The following is a 19,349-nucleotide window of genomic DNA, read 5'->3' on the forward strand; positions in this document are numbered from 1 at the left end:
AATATCCCTGGAAATAGTGAATGATAATGTCATGTTAACAGTTTTCATCCCTTCCCTGCTCTTTTCAGTGATGAAGAATCAATATTTTTCTCTTTCAGATCCAAGTAAAATCACAGTGGGATAAAAAAAAATACTACATTTCAAATAAATGCCTTCAAATCCTTACAAAAGGAAAAGTACAAAGTACCAAAAAAATGCATTAAAGGTAAAAGCACCTAATGTACAGCCGAATGGCTCCTGTCATTTTACTAATATTCGAACACTCTGTTGTTCATGTGAGCACGATTTTCATTTTGTTGCAGTTTTTTTAATACCAAATATACAATATACTATATATTTTGAGTTGTTTAATCTTGTCACAGTGCATCATATTTCATAAAGTCTTCACAGGCTTGGTTTGTCAAACTTAATCCGTGTGTGTGTGTGTGTGTGTGTGTGTGTGTGTGTGTGTGTGTGTGTGTGTGTGTGTGTGTGTGTGTGTGTGTGTGTGTGTGTGTGTGTGTGTGTGTGTGTGTGTGTGTGTGTGTGTGTGAGAGAGAGAGAGTGAGAGTGTGAGAGAGAGTGAGTTAGTGACTGAGTGAGTTAACACCACTGTGGTTGTGCGTTTACCAGTGTACATATCAGTTTAGCCACACTGCTAACAGCTTCCTCTCAACATGAATGAGGGTCAAGGAAGTGTGAAAAGCAACTTCTGACACTTTTATGTATCTTTATATATAAAAGAAGAAGAAAAAAACATTATTGGCCCCTTTGTTTTTAAATCATCTCTATCTTTCTCACCATCAGTTCACTTCCTGTCTGTGTCAGAGGCAGAGAAGCCGCGACAAGAGGAGAAAGTACATGGAGTACATGCTGGGGTGATATGTTATTGATATTGGGAATAAAATGGCACTATAGCTATAGGCTAAATATTCCCCCTTATGATCATAGTCAGTGTAATATCATTTGTCCAGCTGTTCCAAGTGTTTCAAATCCAAGCCCATTGACTGTAAAGGCCTCAAATATCCTACATCACGATTCAAATCGTGAATTATGATCAGTTTATAGTCGTGTGTGACTCTCGGATAAGAGGCTTGTGATTCATTTCTCACAGATTACTTTAAAAGGTCTCAAACCTACATGGGGGGGCTGGGGTACACCCACTCCTGATGGACATGTTTTTATTTCACGACAGGAAGTGACGCATCCCCTCAGCCACATTCGTACGCACCAGATACTCTTAACAATGTTTAACACTTGAGAGGGCGAGTAGCAGCCGAGCAGCGTGTGTTTCCTCGCTCGGATGATCCCACTTCTCGCTCCCGCTGCTCCGGTGTCCGCGGTTTGTCGCTCTCCCCCCGCTCTCTGCCAGCAAAACACATATCGGTCACTGCGCGAGCCGCGTCAAGTCACCGGAAAACAGCTACGTGTGCACCGGAAGTTGGACGATTTCACCTTCAAAACAAAACCCTTTAATATAAAAAGCCAACAAACCCTCCACTTTTTCTGCTACTTTTAAGTGCTTTTCGATTTTTATTCCCCAAAAGTGACCAAGTACAATTTATGGCATTAGCATGACAAAATTTGTTTAAATTAAAACTGAAAGGCACATGGATTTATTTTAAATCTTATCATTTACCCTTGTTTTCTCTGTCTCTCTCTTCCATATCATTGTTTTTGCGTTTTTTTATGTTTGACAATTCCATAGACTATGATCCTCAAACAGATTAAAACTATATTGATGGTTTGTAGGGGTTAGGTCTAACGTGCGTCTTTATTTCTAATTGAGGAATGTATTTGACCTATGTTTGAAAAACATGTTTTTGGATTTCATAATCAAAAGAATTATGAAAGTGCAATTACAAAATCGTAATCAAAATTACACAATCCCACACGTTTAGTTGTTTTATTGTGAAAAGCAAAACCGGAATTTGTCTTTTTATTGCGTCTGTCTTGACGCTGGTCACTTGTTGAGCGCGGCTCACTCACAGGAAACCGCACAGTTATAATTTCATTCAGCAAAGAGTCCGAGTGTGTTTTGACTGGACGTATTTTATTAAAGTTTTTTTGTTGTTTTTTTTTTTTTTTTTTACAAAACAACAGGTTTGTGTTATTGTATTTTATTTTTTAACTACTTTATTTGTTGTCCTCCCCTGCACCGCCCAGTCAGGCTGACCTGGTGCTCTGGACTCAATAAGCCCCTCGGAGGAGCGCACATCACAAGAGGTTCATCATGTCCGGGGAAGAAGAGGCTCCAACTCAGCAGCAGCATCAACAACCTGGGCAGGAGAGGACGCCCGACGAGCCTCCTCCGTCTCCTCCAGCTGCAGCCCCCAGCAGCAGCAGCAGCAGCCCCGCGGCCGAGGAGGAGCCGCTCTCCTGCCGCGCCCTGGTGCTGACGGGCTACGGCGGATACGACAAAGTCAAGCTGCAGGTGAAGACGCAGCGCAGAGCGCGGCTGCAGGCCGGAGAGGTGCTGGTGCGCGTCAAGGCGTGCGGCCTCAACTTCGCCGAGCTGATGGGCAGACAGGGCCTGTACGAGCCGCTGCCCGCCCCGCCGGTCACGATGGGCATGGAGGGCTCCGGGGTCGTCGAGGCGGTCGGGGAGGATGTGGAGGACAGGAGAGTGAGTATACGAAGGCCCCCTGCAGGGTGCAACACAAGCACACAGAATGAACCACTTCAGCCAAGGCGCGTGGTGTGGAGCCGCCAAACAGGACATTTTCCAGTGTAGTTAAATAAGTATGTGCGGGTTGGGCTTCTTCATCCTGTGGGTTCCTCAAAGTTTCCCATTCCTGGTCAGAACAGGCTCATAATCTTTCCCAAACCCTGCACCAGGTGGTTTCCACAATCAGTTCTCTCCCCCTTTTCTTTTGTGGGAGTTGAAAAGAAATGGAGCAAACGTCTTGGCCTCTGATGGCAGAAAACATCACTTTTTTTAAATTATTATTTAAAGAGAAGTATATAAGTGAGTCCCTCTGACTTCTTTGTAGTGATTTAAAAGGAACTCAGGATATAAATTCATTTTGACACATATTAGAAAAATCTGCACCTGCATTTGGAATGGGTATTTTACCAACGATGACAATCAGTGTGATGAGTCATGCATTATGCTGAAAATGCAGGGCTGGAAAAAAAATGCTGCTGATAAATAGCCTCCATTAAGTCCAATCCATTAATATGGAAAATGAAACACTCTGCCATTATAAATAGTTAGTGTTTGATTTACAATGTGTCCTTGAACAGTAGGCAACACTTTCCTTTGCCTTGATAAGAGCTTTGCAGAGATCACATTTTATGGCGCATAGCGGAGCCAAACAACAGAAAAGCCACCTGAGGGAATCTGAGGTCATTAATAATGCATTGTGGTGCAAAAAAAAAGAAGATCAGAGCTTTTATATGCATTTACTTATATATATATTTTATTTTTTTTAAATATATATATATATATCTCATCTCATCTCATCTTCAACCGCTTATCCGTGGTCGGGTCGCGGGGGCAGCAGCTTCAGTAGGGGGCCCCAAACTTCCCTTTCCCGGGCCACATTAACCAGGTCTGACTGGGGGATCCCGAGGCGTTCCCAGGCCAGTGTGGAGATATAATCTCTCCACCTAGTCCTGGGTCTACCCCGAGGTCTCTTCCCAGCTGGACGTGCCTGGAACACCTCCCAGGGGAGGCGCCCAGGGGGCATCCTTACCAGATGCCCGAACCACCTTAACTGGCTCCTTTCTACGCAAAGGAGCAGCGGCTCTACTCCGAGCTCCTCACGGATGACTGAGCTTCTCACCCTATCTCTAAGGGAGACCCCAGCCACCTTTCTAAGGAAACCCATTTCGGCCGCTTGTACTCGCGATCTCGTTTTTTCGGTCACGACCCATCCTTCATGACCATAGGTGAGGGTAGGAACAAAGATTGACCGGTAGATCGAGAGCTTTGCCTTCCGGCTCAGCTCCCTTTTTGTCACAACGGTGCGGCAAAGCGAGTGCAATACCGCCCCCGCTGCTCCAATTCTACGGCCAATCTCACGCTCCATTGTCCCCTCACTCGCAAACAAGACCCCGAGGTACTTAAACTCCTTTACTTGAGGTAAGGGCTCATTCCCTACCCAGAGTAGACAATCCACCGGTTTCCTGCTGAGAACCATGGCCTCAGATTTTGAGGTGCTGATTCTCATCCCAACCGCTCCACACTCGGCTGCGAACTGATCCAGTGAGTGCTGAAGATCACAGACCGATGGTGCCATCAGGACCACATCATCTGCAAAAAGCAGTGATGAGATCCCCAGGCCACCGAGCTGCAACCCCACCCCACCACGACTACGCCTCGATATCCTGTCCATGAATATCACAAACAGGATTGGTGACAAAGCGCACCCCTGGCGGAGACCAACCCCCACCGGGAACGAATCCGACTTACTGCCGAGAACCCGGACACAGCTATTGCTTTGAGTATACAGGGATTGGATGGCCCCAAGAAGTGACCCCCTCACCCCATACTCCCTCAGCACCTCCCACAGTATCTCCCGGGGGACCCGGTCATACGCCTTCTCCAAATCCACAAAGCACATGTAGACTGGATGGGCATACTCCCAGGCCCCCTCCAGGATCCTTGCAAGGGTAAAGAGCTGGTCCGTTGTTCCACGTCCAGGACGGAATCCACATTGTTCCTCTTCAATCTGAGGTTCGACTATTGGCCGAACCCTCCTTTCCAGCACCTTGGAGTAGACTTTACCCGGGAGGCTGAGAAGTGTGATACCCCTGTAATTGGCACACACTCTCTGGTCCCCCTTTTTGAACAGGGGAACCACCACCCCGGTCTGCCACTCGTTTGGCACTGTACCCGACGTCCACGCAATGTTGCAGAGACGTGTCAACCAAGACAGCCCCTCCACACCCAAAGCTTTCAACATTTCTGGGCGGATCTCATCAACCCCTGGGGCTTTGCCACTGTGAAGTTGTTTGACTACCACAGTGACCTCCGCCAGGGAAATTGACGATGATCCTCCATCAGCCTCCAGCTCTGCCTCTACCATAGAGGGCGTGTTAGTCGGATTCAGGAGTTCCTCAAAATGCTCCTTCCACCGCCCGATTACCTCCTCAGTTGAGGTCAACAGTGTCCCATCCTTACTGTACACAGCTTGGATGGTTCCCCGTTTCCCCCTCCTGAGATGTCGAATGGTTTTCCAGAAGCATCTTGGTGCCGACCTAAAGTCCTTCTCCATGACTTCTCCGAACTTCTCCCACATCCGCTGTTTTGCCTCTGACACGGCAGAGGCTGCAGCCCTTCGGGCCCGTCGGTACCTTGCAACTGCTTCCGGAGTCCTCTGGGATAACATATCCCTAAAGGACTCTTTCTTCAGTTGGACAGCTTCCCTGACCACCGGTGTCCACCACGGAGTTCGAGGGTTACCGCCCCTTGAGGCACCTAAGACCTTGAGACCACAGCTCACCGCCGCAGCTTCAGCAATGGAAGCTTTGAACATTTCCCACTCGGGTTCAATGCCCCCAACCTCCACAGGAATGCCAGAAAAGCTCCGCCGGAGGTGTGAGTTGAAAATCTCCTGGATGGGGGCCTCCTCCAGACGTTCCCAGTTCACCCGCACTACACGTTTGGGCTTACCAGGTCTATCCAGAGTCTTCCCCCACCCCCGGATCCAACTCACCACCAGATGATGATCAGTTGACAGCTCCGCCCCTCTCTTCACCCGAGTGTCCAAAACATGCGGCCTCAGATCAGATGAAACGATCACAAAATCGATCATCGACCTTTGGCCTAGGGTGCTCTGGTACCATGTACACTTATGAGCATCCTTATGTTCGAACATGGTGTTCATTATAGACAAGCCATGGCTAGCACAGAAGTCTAATAACAAACAACCACTTGGGTTCCGATCAGGGAGGCCGTTCTTCCCAATCACGCCTCTCCAGGTGTCTCCATCATTGCCCACGTGGGCGTTGAAGTCTCCCAGCAGAACAACGGAGTCCCCTACTGGGGTCCTTTGCAGGACTCCATTCAGGGTCTCCAAAAAGGCCGAATACTCTGAACTCCTGTTTGGTGCATATGCACAAACAACAGTCAGAGTTTTCCCCCCTACCACCCGAAGGCGTAGGGAGGCGACCCTTTTGTCCACCGGGGTAAACTCCAACACAGCGGCGCTCAGCCGGGGGTTTGTGAGTATCCCCACACCCGCCCGTCGCCTCTCCCCCTGGGCAACTCCAGAGAAAAAAAGAGTCCAACCCCTATCCAGGAGTACAGTTCCAGAACCCAAACTGTGCGTAGAGGTAAGCCCCACGAGATCCAACTGGTAGCGCTCCACCTCCCGCACAAGCTCCGGCTCCTTCCCCCACAGAGATGTGACGTTCCACGTCCCCAGAGCCAGCTTCTGCAGCCCAGGTCCGGTTCGTCGAGGTCCCCGACCTCCACTGCCACCCGTGTGGCAGCGCACCCGACACCAGCGGTTCTTCCTATGAGTGGTGGGCCCACAGGATGGAGAGGAGGTAGGTGCCACGTAGCTTTTTCGGGCTGTGCCCGGCCGGGCTCCGTGGCAAACCCGGCCACTAGGCGCTCGCCGACGAGCCCGCCGCCTGGGCCTAGCTCCAGACGGGGGCCCCGGGCTTCCTCCGGGCTGGGTCCCTTTTCCTCTTCCTCTGCTGTCCATGGTGTCTTTGTTGAACCATACTTAGTCTGGCCCCTCGCCTGAGACCACTCTGCCATGGGAAACCCTACCAGGAGCACTAGGCTCCAGACAACACAGCCCTCAGGTTCATAGGGACACACAAACCCCTCCACCACGGTAAGGTGATGGTTCCCGGAGGTGATGGTTATATATATATATATAAAAACATAAAAAATGATTTAAAAACGTAAAATAGAATAATAAGACAAAAAAGCACAGATTGTGTTTGCCCTGCATCTGTTCACCCCTGACTCACAAATATAGGTTTTGTGTGAATACCGATATATGCCATTTAGTTGTGCAAAAACTCCAGTTTTGCAAACATTTAAAAAAAAAACAACCTAAGTTGCAGGATCTTTGACACCATCACTGTTGATCTGTAACTGGAGGTGCTCATGTTCAGTGTGCAAACACTTGTGCATATAGAAGACGAAAAACACCCATTGAATGAATAGCAGGACTTTCAATCTGGATGATAAGAGGTGCAGGATTTGCTTTGACTCCCAGGCACAAATTCAGGAGGAACTCTGACGTTTCTTTCTCTTAATTTCCTCTGAATATTTCCATCCTTTTTCGTGAAACCAAAGACATGTATTGTTTTAGGAACACAGTAAGTTGAACTGTGATCAGCCATCTGCACCAGCGTTTTCAAGAGAAATGAAGCATTCGGTGAGCTTTGCACAGTTCTTACTTATTGTGCATCCTCACCCTCAGTCTCCGCCTCACACACATTACAGAGCCATGCATCCGATTATCTGACAAAATATATAAACCCAGAAGACCTACGGTTCTGTTTCCACAATCCTGAAAGACTCTTTTAATCCTCTGGATGAAAAATTTTCCATCTGTTCATGTTTCTGTCCAGTATTTGTATATTTCCATTTGAAGTTACACGTTCATATCTTGTGTTTGTGCTTGCATTTGACAGTAAATTGTCTTTTCCAGCTACATGGAAAGGAAACAGGAGTCGTGACTTGAGAAACGGGATAAATATATTATGCAAACAATGGAGCATACATCCATCCATATTGTTGTAAGAGTCTTCAACTATTGTGGAAAACTTTAGATCAGAAAAAAATCTAATACTTTGTTCTGTAATAAATCAGATGCTCTGACTGGGGCTATGTGCATCCATACATCCACCACCAAGCTATTTTTTTAATTATTATTTCAGCCAGTTTCATCGAGACTTGTTCCAAGCAGGATGCTTCACTGCTATTTGTGTGAAGAAGTTAAAAACAACATGCAACTATGCAAAGTGTAAAGGCGGCATTGGAGGGCTTCACCGCTTCTTTATCTCACCTATCGATCTGAATAGAATAGTTGTTTCAATCTGTCTCTATTTGTACAGTTGTCTGCATTTTGTGCAAGATGTTTTCTTTAAGCCCCTCCCCGTCCCTCGGTGTCACTATGGAATTCCCCTCCTCCGACTCTTCATACACTCCTATCCAACCCTCCCCTCACTCCTCGCTCCATCCAACTCCCCATTTTCGGAGGAGAAGAATCTTATGGGGGGGGGGGGGGTAGTGCATTCCGTCACCTCTTTTATGGAAGGAAGCATTAAAAGACTAAGATGCCATAAAACACAGCAGTGCAGGAATTAGGAATCCAGACATGGCTGAGGCAAAGAAACTTAAATGCATAAGGTGGTGAAAAAAGTTTGTGATAAGATTAATGATAGAGGTGGTAAGAATCCGGGTGGGGTTAGATATAAGAGTCCACAGTGTTTTCAGGGACTGACAGGACAGAGCGAGCAGCAAGGCCTCTCCTGATAAACTCAGGAGGGTGTGGCTGTTTCATAAGAGGCTCGGTCGGGAAGCAGACAGATGTGTGCAGATGTGCTCTGCAGGATCCCATTACACTTTGAGATTTCCAGACGCTGCATCACCTCGTGACAGAAGACAGTCTGTGATTGCACCTCGAACCTTGATTGATATTTGGAATGACTTGAATGAGTTGTAATTTCTCTCTAAAACTGTTCCAGCTCGGTCGCTTCGAAAGAAACACAACATCTGCTCTGCACGTCAGCTCAGAATTCCTTCACTGCAACACACACACAAAATGTCTTTGTGTATTTGTGTGTGAGCGCGTTTGCCTGCAAATGTGTTAAAAATGTGCTATAAACTTTATATATGCTTATATAAATAATTTGTCTATTGTCATGGGTGTATGTGTCACGGGAAGTGGGTGTGGCTCAGAGCTCTTGAAACTTTTAAAAGTATTAACAGGAAACATTCACAACACGATCAGATCACACTTTGGTGCGCCAAGTTTCACAAAGCCTGTGTCAATTTTAAAGGGGAGGTGTCTGAAGAAGAAAGGAAGACACAACACAGGAACAACAATTCCCATAGGCCTCCTTGTCCGAGCTCTTATGAGGTGCCTAAGAAGTGTGCAGGCACATTTGGCATGTAGCATGTTTTGAGTTGGCACAGACATGTCTCAGGACAAAGTTTCTTGACTCGTTTTCTAAAAAAAACAAATGAAGACAAGAACAAATCAAGGGGAAAACTGAGTAAATTTCACAATAGTTCTGCTTCTACAGTACAAATAATATGCATTTGTCAACATGCAACCGAAGCAATCCTGCATTCGTTTTTTAGATAGAGTTGAAACAATAAGTAAAAGAGAATTAAACAGCAACTTTATGTGATCATTTTGCGATCAGCTCCAGGTTTTCAAATGCGCCGTCACACATGAAAATAAATAGATCAACATTATCTTGTGTTAATCAGAAAAATCCATTTAGCTATTTTCTGACATTTTAGAGACCAAACAGTTAAGTGAGAAAGTATCTAGCTGAATAATCAATAATGACATTGATCATTAGTGTTTAGTGTATTGTGACCTACAGTACCAGTCCTCTGACGGGCTGAATGTGGATGTTGACATTGAGCAGCAGCGTTATAACCGGACCTCGTGTCATTTGAACAACAAAGACGCGTCAGATGACTTCCTTCCCGCTTGACCTCAATTTTCCATTTGATTGCACTGGAGGGAGGGGGAAGCAGCTTTAATCTCTAAAATACTCAAGACAAGAGCAAAATGACACAAGGAAACTGAGCCCACGGGAAGAGGCAATTCTTTCTCTCACATGTTCACACAACAACCTCCAACCCAAACGCAGTGGATTGTGAATAGGACACGGTGATGTTCACATTCATGGTCCACAGAGGATGAATCCCAATCCAAGCACTGCTTCGTCGTTTTTCTTGATATGGTGAGCACCACAAATGCCACAGATGAAATTCAATGTACCCTCACTGCACTGGAGTGAAGACAGAAATCTCAAGAGCTGGACAAATTAAACCAAAACGTTACACCATATTTCACTAGAGAAGTTCTGTGTGTTATGCTTCTGTAAAGATCTTGACAAACTTTTTTTTGTTTTACTGCTGTTAATAGCCCCCTCAGTAACTTGGCCCACTCCCTCTCCCTCTCTTTCCTCCCTCAGGTGGGAGATCGTGTGATCGCGATGAGCCGCTTCGGCATGTTTCAGGAGGTGGTTGTCGTGCCCGCTGACCGCACCTTCCCCATGCCCGAGCAGATGAGCTTCGAGGAAGGCGCCGCTATTCCCATCAACTACCTGACCGCCTACATGATGCTGTTTGAGATGGCCAACGTGAGGCCGGGCAAGAGCGTTCTTGTACACATGGCCGCAGGTAAGACCCATACAGTAAATACTAGAGTCCGATCTATATTGATACTGATATTAGGGAAAACATTTAATTCTGATATCAACATATTGGCCGATGTATATATACAAAATTGGCAATGATTCGTAAGATGTCGTTTTAAAACAGTTATGATGTAGAAATGTAATTGAGACTCGTTATTTAACAGTTTAACCATGAATTGAATTGTAAATAACTCTAAATTAAAAGAAAACAGAAATACAAGGAAATATATAGAACTTGAAAACGAGAAAACAAACATTAAAATAAAACATTTTAAACACATGCTATAAGGACGGTTGAACAGTCTGCCCCCCTGTGATTTAATTGTCAGTCCCGCAGACATCTCGCCCAGTCTCATGGGCAACACGTGAAAAAGTCACACAGCTCATTTACTCCAGGTCACTAATCGCTCCTCCGAATGCAGCCGCATTTTTCTAAGCCGAGAGACCGTCGGTCATGCGGTTGCTTTGGCAACAGCTGTCAATTCAAAAATATTAAAAATGGGGTCTCCGGCAGGCAGCACAACAAGCAGATATGTCTTGTTTTCTTGAAGATCATCATGTTTGTTGAGGTGTTTATATAACCAAGGTCTTGGAAGGATGACATAAATCAAACTAGGATAGGAATTTGTGAGCACAGGTAATTGACAGATACGGATTGTCAAAATAAAAGCCCACTTTGTGGTCATGAGTTGCGCCAGAAAAAGCAGCAATATCAATAATAGCATAAAATTCCTCTTCGATAACAGTGGCTACAAGTGCAATTGTCTTCTTTACTTTTGAAGTCGAGAGTAAAGCATTAAAAGTGAGATAAGCAGTTATCGTCCAAATACACAGGTCAGCTACTGTCCCAAAGTCCACGCTTCATTGTTGAGTGGGCGGTTGTCAGCTGACCTGCTTGAGTCGGCTACACCAGGTAAAGGTGAGGAAGAGGAGGCCAGAAGGGCAAGTGGTGATCTGACCTGCAAACCCAAGGGTCGTCAAAACTCTTTCACTCTTAGATGGTACAAGAACCAGAAATTACAGTTTGCCGTTTCTAGTTGTGTACCTCCGGTTTGATCCGTCACACATTGATGATATTTTAAACCCTTTCAATTCGGTCTTCCCCTTTTATTTCCCCTTACGACACATTATGACTCATCTGATAGTAACACACAACTCGTTCCGACACAACACAGTGTGAAATATACTCACGCTTTTATAGCTACATCATTCATCTAATTGGAAATATATTCTTTTGTGCATAAGTGTGTTCACATTTTCCCAGTATCAATTTGATTTCAAATGAAGAGGTTGTCTTACTGGCTTTTTATTTTATTTTTTTGCTTTTTACAATGTCAGTTTTCTGCCAAACCACATTAAAAAAGACTGAAATCAATATCCTCAGGTGATTCAGTTCATAACAGCTACTATATTCTACGCAAATAAAAAATCATACAACACATCTTTGGTGATTATGAGTGGAAAGATAATGTTCAATCCATTTATTACACTTGCTTGGTAAAGCAAGGAGGAAGTAGCTTTTCTAAGTGATTCTGTCTATCAGATTAGCTGTGTGCTAACGCAGCACTTAACGTCGGGGCTATTTAATGATCTGATGATTAAATCACTGGGAGTTTTATAGGGAGAAAAAAAATCACTCAGACTTTGAAAAGCTCTGCTGCTTTAAGTGGAAAAAAAACTGCAGTTTCCACTGTTCTCATGTGTGCCTGTGTCTGCACATCTGTAGGCGGTGTGGGTATCGCTGCCACCCAGCTGTGTCAGACGGTGCCGGACGTGACCGTTTTTGGCACGGCATCAGCCTCCAAACACGAGACCATTGCCCAAGGCGGGGTAACTCACCCCATCGACTACCGCACCAAAGACTACGTGGAGGAAATCCGCAAAATCAGCCCTAAGGGTGAGGAACAGAAGACAAAAAACACACAAATCCCAAACATTCTGTCCAGGCCAGGAAAGTTGATACGTTCATGTTTCATATTCATAGAATCTCTGTCTCCGTTTGTTTCTTGAACATCAAGTTGATATAGAGACATGAAAAAGCTCTTCACCTTCATCCCTCAGCTTCCTTTCCACTTTTATTCTTGTCTCTGCAGGTGTGGACATCGTCCTTGACCCACTTGGTGGCTCAGACACCCAGAAAGGCTTTAATTTGTTAAAACCATTGGGGACCCTTATAGTCTTTGGTAAGACATTTGGAGAAAGTGTTTTTAATGCATTTGTTGTTTTTTTGTATTTATGGTTTAATTCACTTGAATTTTAACAAGTTTAAATCCTAACAATGATGTTTTCCATAATTGTATCAAAAGATATTTGACATAGCAGCATATTCGGTATCTCTCACGCTTCAAAAGGAATATTATGAAAAAAGAATAAAGAAAGGGAAAAAAAATTGCTTCATTCCTCCCACGCAAGGTATTTCATTTCTACGAACAGGATGGAATATGGGTGATTGTAATGTTCCATTCACAAAGCAGGAGGTCACTACTACAGCCTGATTCTAACCAGGTTTTGAGTCTGCAGTTACATGTTCTGTATGAGTGTGGGCGTTGATGGGCACTGACAATGTTAGGATACAGATGAGCATCTCAAGCTGGAAAAAAAAATTCAAACAGAGGGAGGAGGGTGTGCGTCTCTTTCATTTTCCTTTTGTCAAGTGTAATTTGAATTCCAAGCTTGCAGTTTTATTGACCTTTGTTAGTGCACATCCTGTGGCTCATTTCCCTTGATATTAACTGAGCCCTGAGGTGTTGCGCACACATCCCCAATATTACATCCGGTAAGTTTGCAAAAAAGGCAAAAACCATATCAAGAAAAACTCTTCAGCGACGACGTTTCTGATGAAGACGTAGCTGTGAAGCGTTTTCAGATACACAAATCTTTTATTTGGAGCACCTTTCTCGTGTGTTGCCATTTTATTTTACTGAAAAAGAAGTAGCCACGGACATAAGTGCATAATAAACATAACAAACATAATGTATAAAAAAAATACTGCATACCATTTCTGTGGAGTATGTGTTGCAGCTTGACCTGAGATATTCTGATCGTCACTGGTTTCCTATGGGATTGCCATGAAACCTTTCATTGTACTTCCCTCCAGGTGCAGCCAATTGTGTGACAGGCCAGAAGAAGAGCCTGCTCGCCATGATGAAGACCTGGTACAACCAGCTCTCCCTCAACACCATGAAACTGATGCAGACCAACAAGGCCGTCTGTGGCTTCCACCTGGGCTACATGGCCGAAGATCAGCTCATCGACAGGGCCATGCGGGAGCTGCTGGAGCTCTACAGGCAGGGAAAGATCAAGCCCCGCATCGACTCCTGCTATCACTTTGAGGAGGTTAGTTTGATCACGGCACACTGGAAATCTGAAATGTGAAATGGCTTCTAGTAGTCTGTTAAATGGCAGCTGTTTGGGTTTCTACCTCTAATAATCACCGTTTCTTTGGGGGGAAATACACTTGTTACCGTACAAATGACACTTTTTGAATGCAAAACATATTGCAGTTTCTTGAATATGACAATTTGCTCTGGATTTAACTTCAGTAGAGCTGAAACAATTAGCTGATTCATCTAAAAAAAATCGGTTGTGAGTTAATTAGCAACTAATTTGACAGTAAATATTTCACTTTTGCAGCTTCTGTGAGGATTTCCTACTTCTCCTTCAAATAATGAAAATCATTTTTAGTTGAGATGGAGTCGAACAGGAGCTTCACTAAAGCTTCTTCTGCCTCACAACCTAAGAAAAACTCCTCCCTGTGTTTTCCTCTTTCCCATCGTTCATATGCTGTAGTAGACGTGCAAACCTCAGTCCCCCATCAATCGAGATGACACGTAACATTCGTTGCTAGGTGACGATCTTAATTGTTGCCGTGGCATCCATTACTAGCGGGGAAATCTGTGTCTTGAGGTTCTGTGGCTGGTTTCAAGGATACGCAGGAATGTGTTGCAAACAGCCTGTGAGCAGGAAAACCAACAATGAGGGTATAATTACATAGCATAGGTAACAATTGTCATTATTTCATCATCGCCAGTCATCAGTATGTGCTTATGTGGTCATTGCAAACAGATCCCAATTAATATATTAATATTAATTATATATGCTTTTTTGTTTTAGTTTTTTCAAATTTAAATGTACCAAAAATATCTTTTGGATATGCAGCTGTTGTTGGTTAGTTATCATTGATCGATTTACATAATATAAAATATATTGAAGGAAGGATTTTCCAGCATGGTCTCAACATGTTAAAAAAGATCTGCACCGAAAACATATGGAATTAAACAGTTAACATTATCAAAACCTATATCACATTAGTATAAACTGACCCCAAAATAAATGTCCTTCTAAAAATCCTAAATAGAACAATGATTAAGCAGCTACTTGATGACTGAAGAAACCTGTTTTTATTCACATTTTTCTTAAAGCCGCACTGATTAATGTTTTTATATTAAGTTGATCAAATCATTACGTGTAATGTAGTAATAAGCCGGCAGAGAATCATCACATGAATCATCACAGTTCCTCTCAGGCTTCACTGAGCATTTTAGTGTCTTGCAGCTCTTTGTTTTGGTTTTACAACCTACAACTTTCAACTGTTTTTGATTCTTTTTCTATAGGCAGCTGTAAAAGCTCTGATAAATGAATTAACGCAGTGTTCAGTTGGTTTTTTACTTTAGTGGCTTACTTCTTGCACAGATTTGGAACACAACAGTAGTTTGAATGAGAGATCAGTTGTTGTTCCTGGTGGGAAGTGACCTTGTGTGCACATCCTGTCTCTCTTCAGGTGGCCGATGCCATGAGACGCATGCACGATCGCCATAATATCGGGAAAGTCATCCTTCTTCCTGAACCCAAGAAGCCGGGAGAAAATGTGGAAAAAACCGAAGCAGCGGACAACAAGACGAAAGAGGAGGCCGCCACAGAGGAAGTTAAAGCAGAGAAGGATTGAGTAAGAGTGTTTATCTGAATGGTATTTTTAAACACTTCCCCCATGAGTTCCCCCATTGTTTGATTGTCAAAAAAAAGAAAAGAGAAGATAAGCAAGATGGCATGAAGTCTTTTGTCAGTATTTTAACATGTTTATAACGTTTTGTTGTGCAATATGTCTATAGTGTGGTGTCTCATGTTGGAAACAACAAGTGTTGAAGGTGACATGCCGCAGCTCTGACACGTAATGACGACAAAAACGTCTTGAACAAAAAAACGTGAACAGCTCAATTTACACCAATATTATATATTCTTAATTATATTGTAGAATTCAGAGGGAAAGTTCATTTAAGTAATCATTAATTGTTTAGTTAGTTATAGAAGGACAGAGTAATCATTACCAGTAAGAGCTACGAGTGGAAGGCAGAATCCGGCCTATTTCTGTCTTTCCAAAACGACTTAATGAACCGTCAAGTTTTATTGAGATTTATTCCAATTTCAATAACATAGAGAAGAGTCACAATAATGTGAAACTTTAATTGTATTCTTGCTGAATCCATCAATGTTTTGTTTTTTTCCTCCAACCTCTGCAGGATTTCCGTAGAGTGTCGGTATTCATAGTAGAATGAATGAAATCAAAATTACTTGATTCCTAAAATTGTGACTCGTGATGTAAGGCAACAAAAATGTTCTCTCTGCAGCACCGGCTCTGGTTCTGTCTTCATAAAATAAGTTGGGGGGGAAAAAGGCTGCACAAAAAAACAAAAAAAACATTTCCAGTTCTCTGGGTTTTTTGTTTTGTTTTGTTTTTCTTTCATAAATCCGTCCAGGTAATTTGAATGTCATCAGAATACATTACTGAGCTTTGGTAATTTCTTGGATCTTGCATGTTATAGATTATTGATTTGATGAAGTAATTAGTTACTTTAACAGATCCTGTTTTGTCATTTGCCCACCAAAGCGTGTTGTATCAGTTAACGTCGGTGTAGAACTTGTAAGAAATAGCTGTAGTGATCTACTAGTCTAGATAAAACAGATTGAGATTTATTACTGAAATGTCTGTAATGATGAGTGAGCCTGTTCTTCTCTTTGATTAGTATGTAGACAATAGTCTGTGTAGGGATTACATGCCCAGGTCAGTATCTTATTGTGCTTGAATTATTTGTGCCCAATTTTTTTTAAGCCTTTCCTCAAGTCAACTGTGAACAACATTTGGCGGAACTTCCCCGCCTTGAATCACTCCTGGGCTTTCCTCGAAACAATGTCACGCTGATCTTGAGCTAAAACTCTTTGGCAAACCACATGAACAGCGGGGTCTTGCACCCCCACGATTTTTATCCCTGGCGTCCACAAAATGAAAGTGAATAGTGCCAAGTTTACAGAATTACGGCACAAGATGTGTTAATCGGCGGTTCCTCTATATACAGGGAGTAGGTTAAAAGGTTATGAAGGACAACTGGTATCATTCTCTGCTTTAAATCATCAACTTGTCCTTATCATGCTCCTGTTGTTGTGCACTTAGTTTGCTCAAGCTGTAGGGGTTGATTATTAAGCTTCTTCTTTTTCATAGTGGAGATTTGGGTCAGTATTCTAAATGTATTGTCCAGCTGTGGGTGTAATTCAATGCTGTGACTCAGAAGACGAAGCACAAGAAAGAGCTCCCCCCCTCCATCCACGCAAGACCATCTCCTCACATTCCTCTCTCAGTCCTGCTTTCTTGTCTCTCATTCTCTCTCTCTCTCTCTCTCTCTGTCTCTCTCTCTCTGATCTATCTCCCTCTGCAGCACACAGTGTTTTGATTTCCTAAGAGTGCTTATAACAAAGTTCCACATATAATGCTTTGTGTTATTTACATATGTGACATGTTTTTCTTTTCCTTTGGCCACTTGGGAAAGTATTGTCAAGTCCTGCCAGGTTTCCTTCTCACAGTGTGAAGTAAGACCCGATGTGGATTTGCGAGTGGGAACTGGAGTCTGGATTGTGATTGTGTCTCTGTCTCTCGATTCTTCTGACCTAGATCTACAGTTTAGCAACTGCATTAACTAAATAACAACCTTAATGACCAAGATGAGTTCTTTTTATTTGCTTATGACAATGGAGCATATTGTTCTCCGGATTTTAAATAGCCATTGGTGAAGATAAAACATTTCAAAACAGATGGGAGCCTGCGGGTAGCATCTCACGGTTTGTTTTATTTAAGATACCTGGCTGCAGTCAAATGTAAGCAGTCAGGGAATACAGGAACTATGCTTTGATTTTGTGCCAAAATCTAGTTTTCGGAATCCAAAGTCTAAAATGTGAAATATATGCTGTAGCTGATATGTTTGGGACATCTAGTGGTCAGTTGAAAACATGCTGTCGCCTGCATCGTCAAGTCGTATAACTGTCCAAATAACTTGGACAGTTATTTGATGAAAGCCCAAATCCTTTGAGTCAATTCAAAGTTGATGTTGACACCTTTTTAAAAAGCAATATTGTGTATTCAGACACTTTACTGCTCTATTCTCTATTGCCATCACTTAATTCTGCACTTTAATTAGACATTACATATGTTTTATAATTTTGTGCTTTTTTATATATTTTTTAAATGTTTGCAATGCTTCTTATCAATACTTTTTATGTTTCTTTTACTCCTGTAAAGCACATTGAATGTCTTTAATTAGTAATTACATTTTGAAAATTTTACTTATGCTTTTTCTTTTACTAAAAGTAAACATGTTGTTTCACATGAGGTTCCAACCCTGGTTTATGTCTCAGCAATTGGCCCTGCCAAAAGATTTAGGATTTGACGTTTTATTGCATTCATGTCAAAACATTAATACCTTTCATATATATATACACACACACTACACATTTGCATTAGGCTGGTCTGTGTTCATTTGGCACTAACCTGTCTGTATTATTATTATTAAAGTTATATCACATATCTTCACCTGGCTTGTGAATTAATTATATTTCTTTCTATAAATTTGGTTTAAGGAGCATTGAGTATATGATGAATTTTACTGACTTCTACAAGAAGTCGTATCATCGTTGTTGGGTCATTTTGAGTCAGAAGGTTTTCTGAAATAATAAACAGTTTAAAAAACTAAATTTCAACTACCAGATGGGGGTGAGCTCAATTCACTTTTGTTTATGAGCCCTGCTTGACTGATGATTGGTATAGTGATCCTAAAAGACATAGATTAAGCCAAGAAAACAAACAGTGGGTGGGATCACAGCCCAGTTAAAGTGACATTTCAAATTTACAACCTTGGTGAGTTTTATAGGTTTTCCTGCGAAGATCAATAAACTGTACCTGGGAACTTTTTATTGGGTTTAGCACTGACCTTAAAAACGCATGGCAACCAGCAGGGGTCCTCATATCTACAGTGTATTCAAAAAGTATTTGGACCCTTTAGATATATTCCACATTTTCTTACATTGCAGCCTTATGCTAAGACAAAAATAACAATTTGTATTGCCTCATTGGCACAATCCAACACAGATTCAATATCTTATGGGTTTGGTTTGTTGTTCTCTCATGTCAACTGTGAGACATTTGCCTTTTTTAAGTACCAATAATTATCAACAATAACTTATGAGCTGTTATACTTTTTTTAAAACTGGATCGAGTGATTGTGGTTACATGTGAGTGGAATAACTACATAAAATTAGTTTGGTTTTTTTTTTTGGGGGGGGGGGGGGGGGGGGCTTTTCATTGACAAACCTGTGTTTCTGTTTTTTCTGTCTCATTGCAGTAGAATCCGGCCTGTCTCGACAATTCAGACAAGATTGAGGGTCACTTGCTTGCTCGAGAAACCAACACTCTGGGGGATGTTCTCATGAGTGATTTGGTATTTCGATGACCATTACTGATATATTTGGCCAGAAAGAAAGAAATTAAAGGAACAATTCTGTGTTCAAAACAGCATTTATTTCTTTTTCAAATCATAAAACTCGGACGTAAAAGTCCAAAGTACAAACGCCATGTAAACATGTAAACACTTGACTGTAGGTGACTCAAACGTAACTTTAGGCCTACAACACTTGAACCTGCATGTCGTCACTCTCCACCCTTGGTAGATGTGATGTGGGCTATACACTATGTC

At 42.8% G+C, this 19,349-nt stretch overlaps 1 protein-coding gene across 1 annotated transcript; it reads left to right on the forward strand.

Annotated features, from left to right (window-relative positions):
• Positions 1-1,955: 1,955 nt before the first annotated feature.
• Positions 1,956-18,190, forward strand: LOC118287252 (synaptic vesicle membrane protein VAT-1 homolog). The gene is made up of 6 exons (XM_035612247.2): positions 1,956-2,605; positions 10,111-10,318; positions 12,062-12,232; positions 12,429-12,518; positions 13,433-13,671; positions 15,116-18,190. Exons 1-6 carry the CDS (start codon positions 2,213-2,215, stop codon positions 15,278-15,280), a joined length of 1,266 nt encoding a protein of 421 aa, XP_035468140.1. The 5' UTR covers positions 1,956-2,212; the 3' UTR covers positions 15,281-18,190.
• The last annotated feature ends 1,159 nt before the right edge of the window (positions 18,191-19,349 follow it).

This window comes from Scophthalmus maximus, chromosome 16 (genome assembly GCF_022379125.1).
Source record: "Scophthalmus maximus strain ysfricsl-2021 chromosome 16, ASM2237912v1, whole genome shotgun sequence".
Lineage (NCBI taxonomy): Eukaryota > Metazoa > Chordata > Actinopteri > Pleuronectiformes > Scophthalmidae > Scophthalmus > Scophthalmus maximus.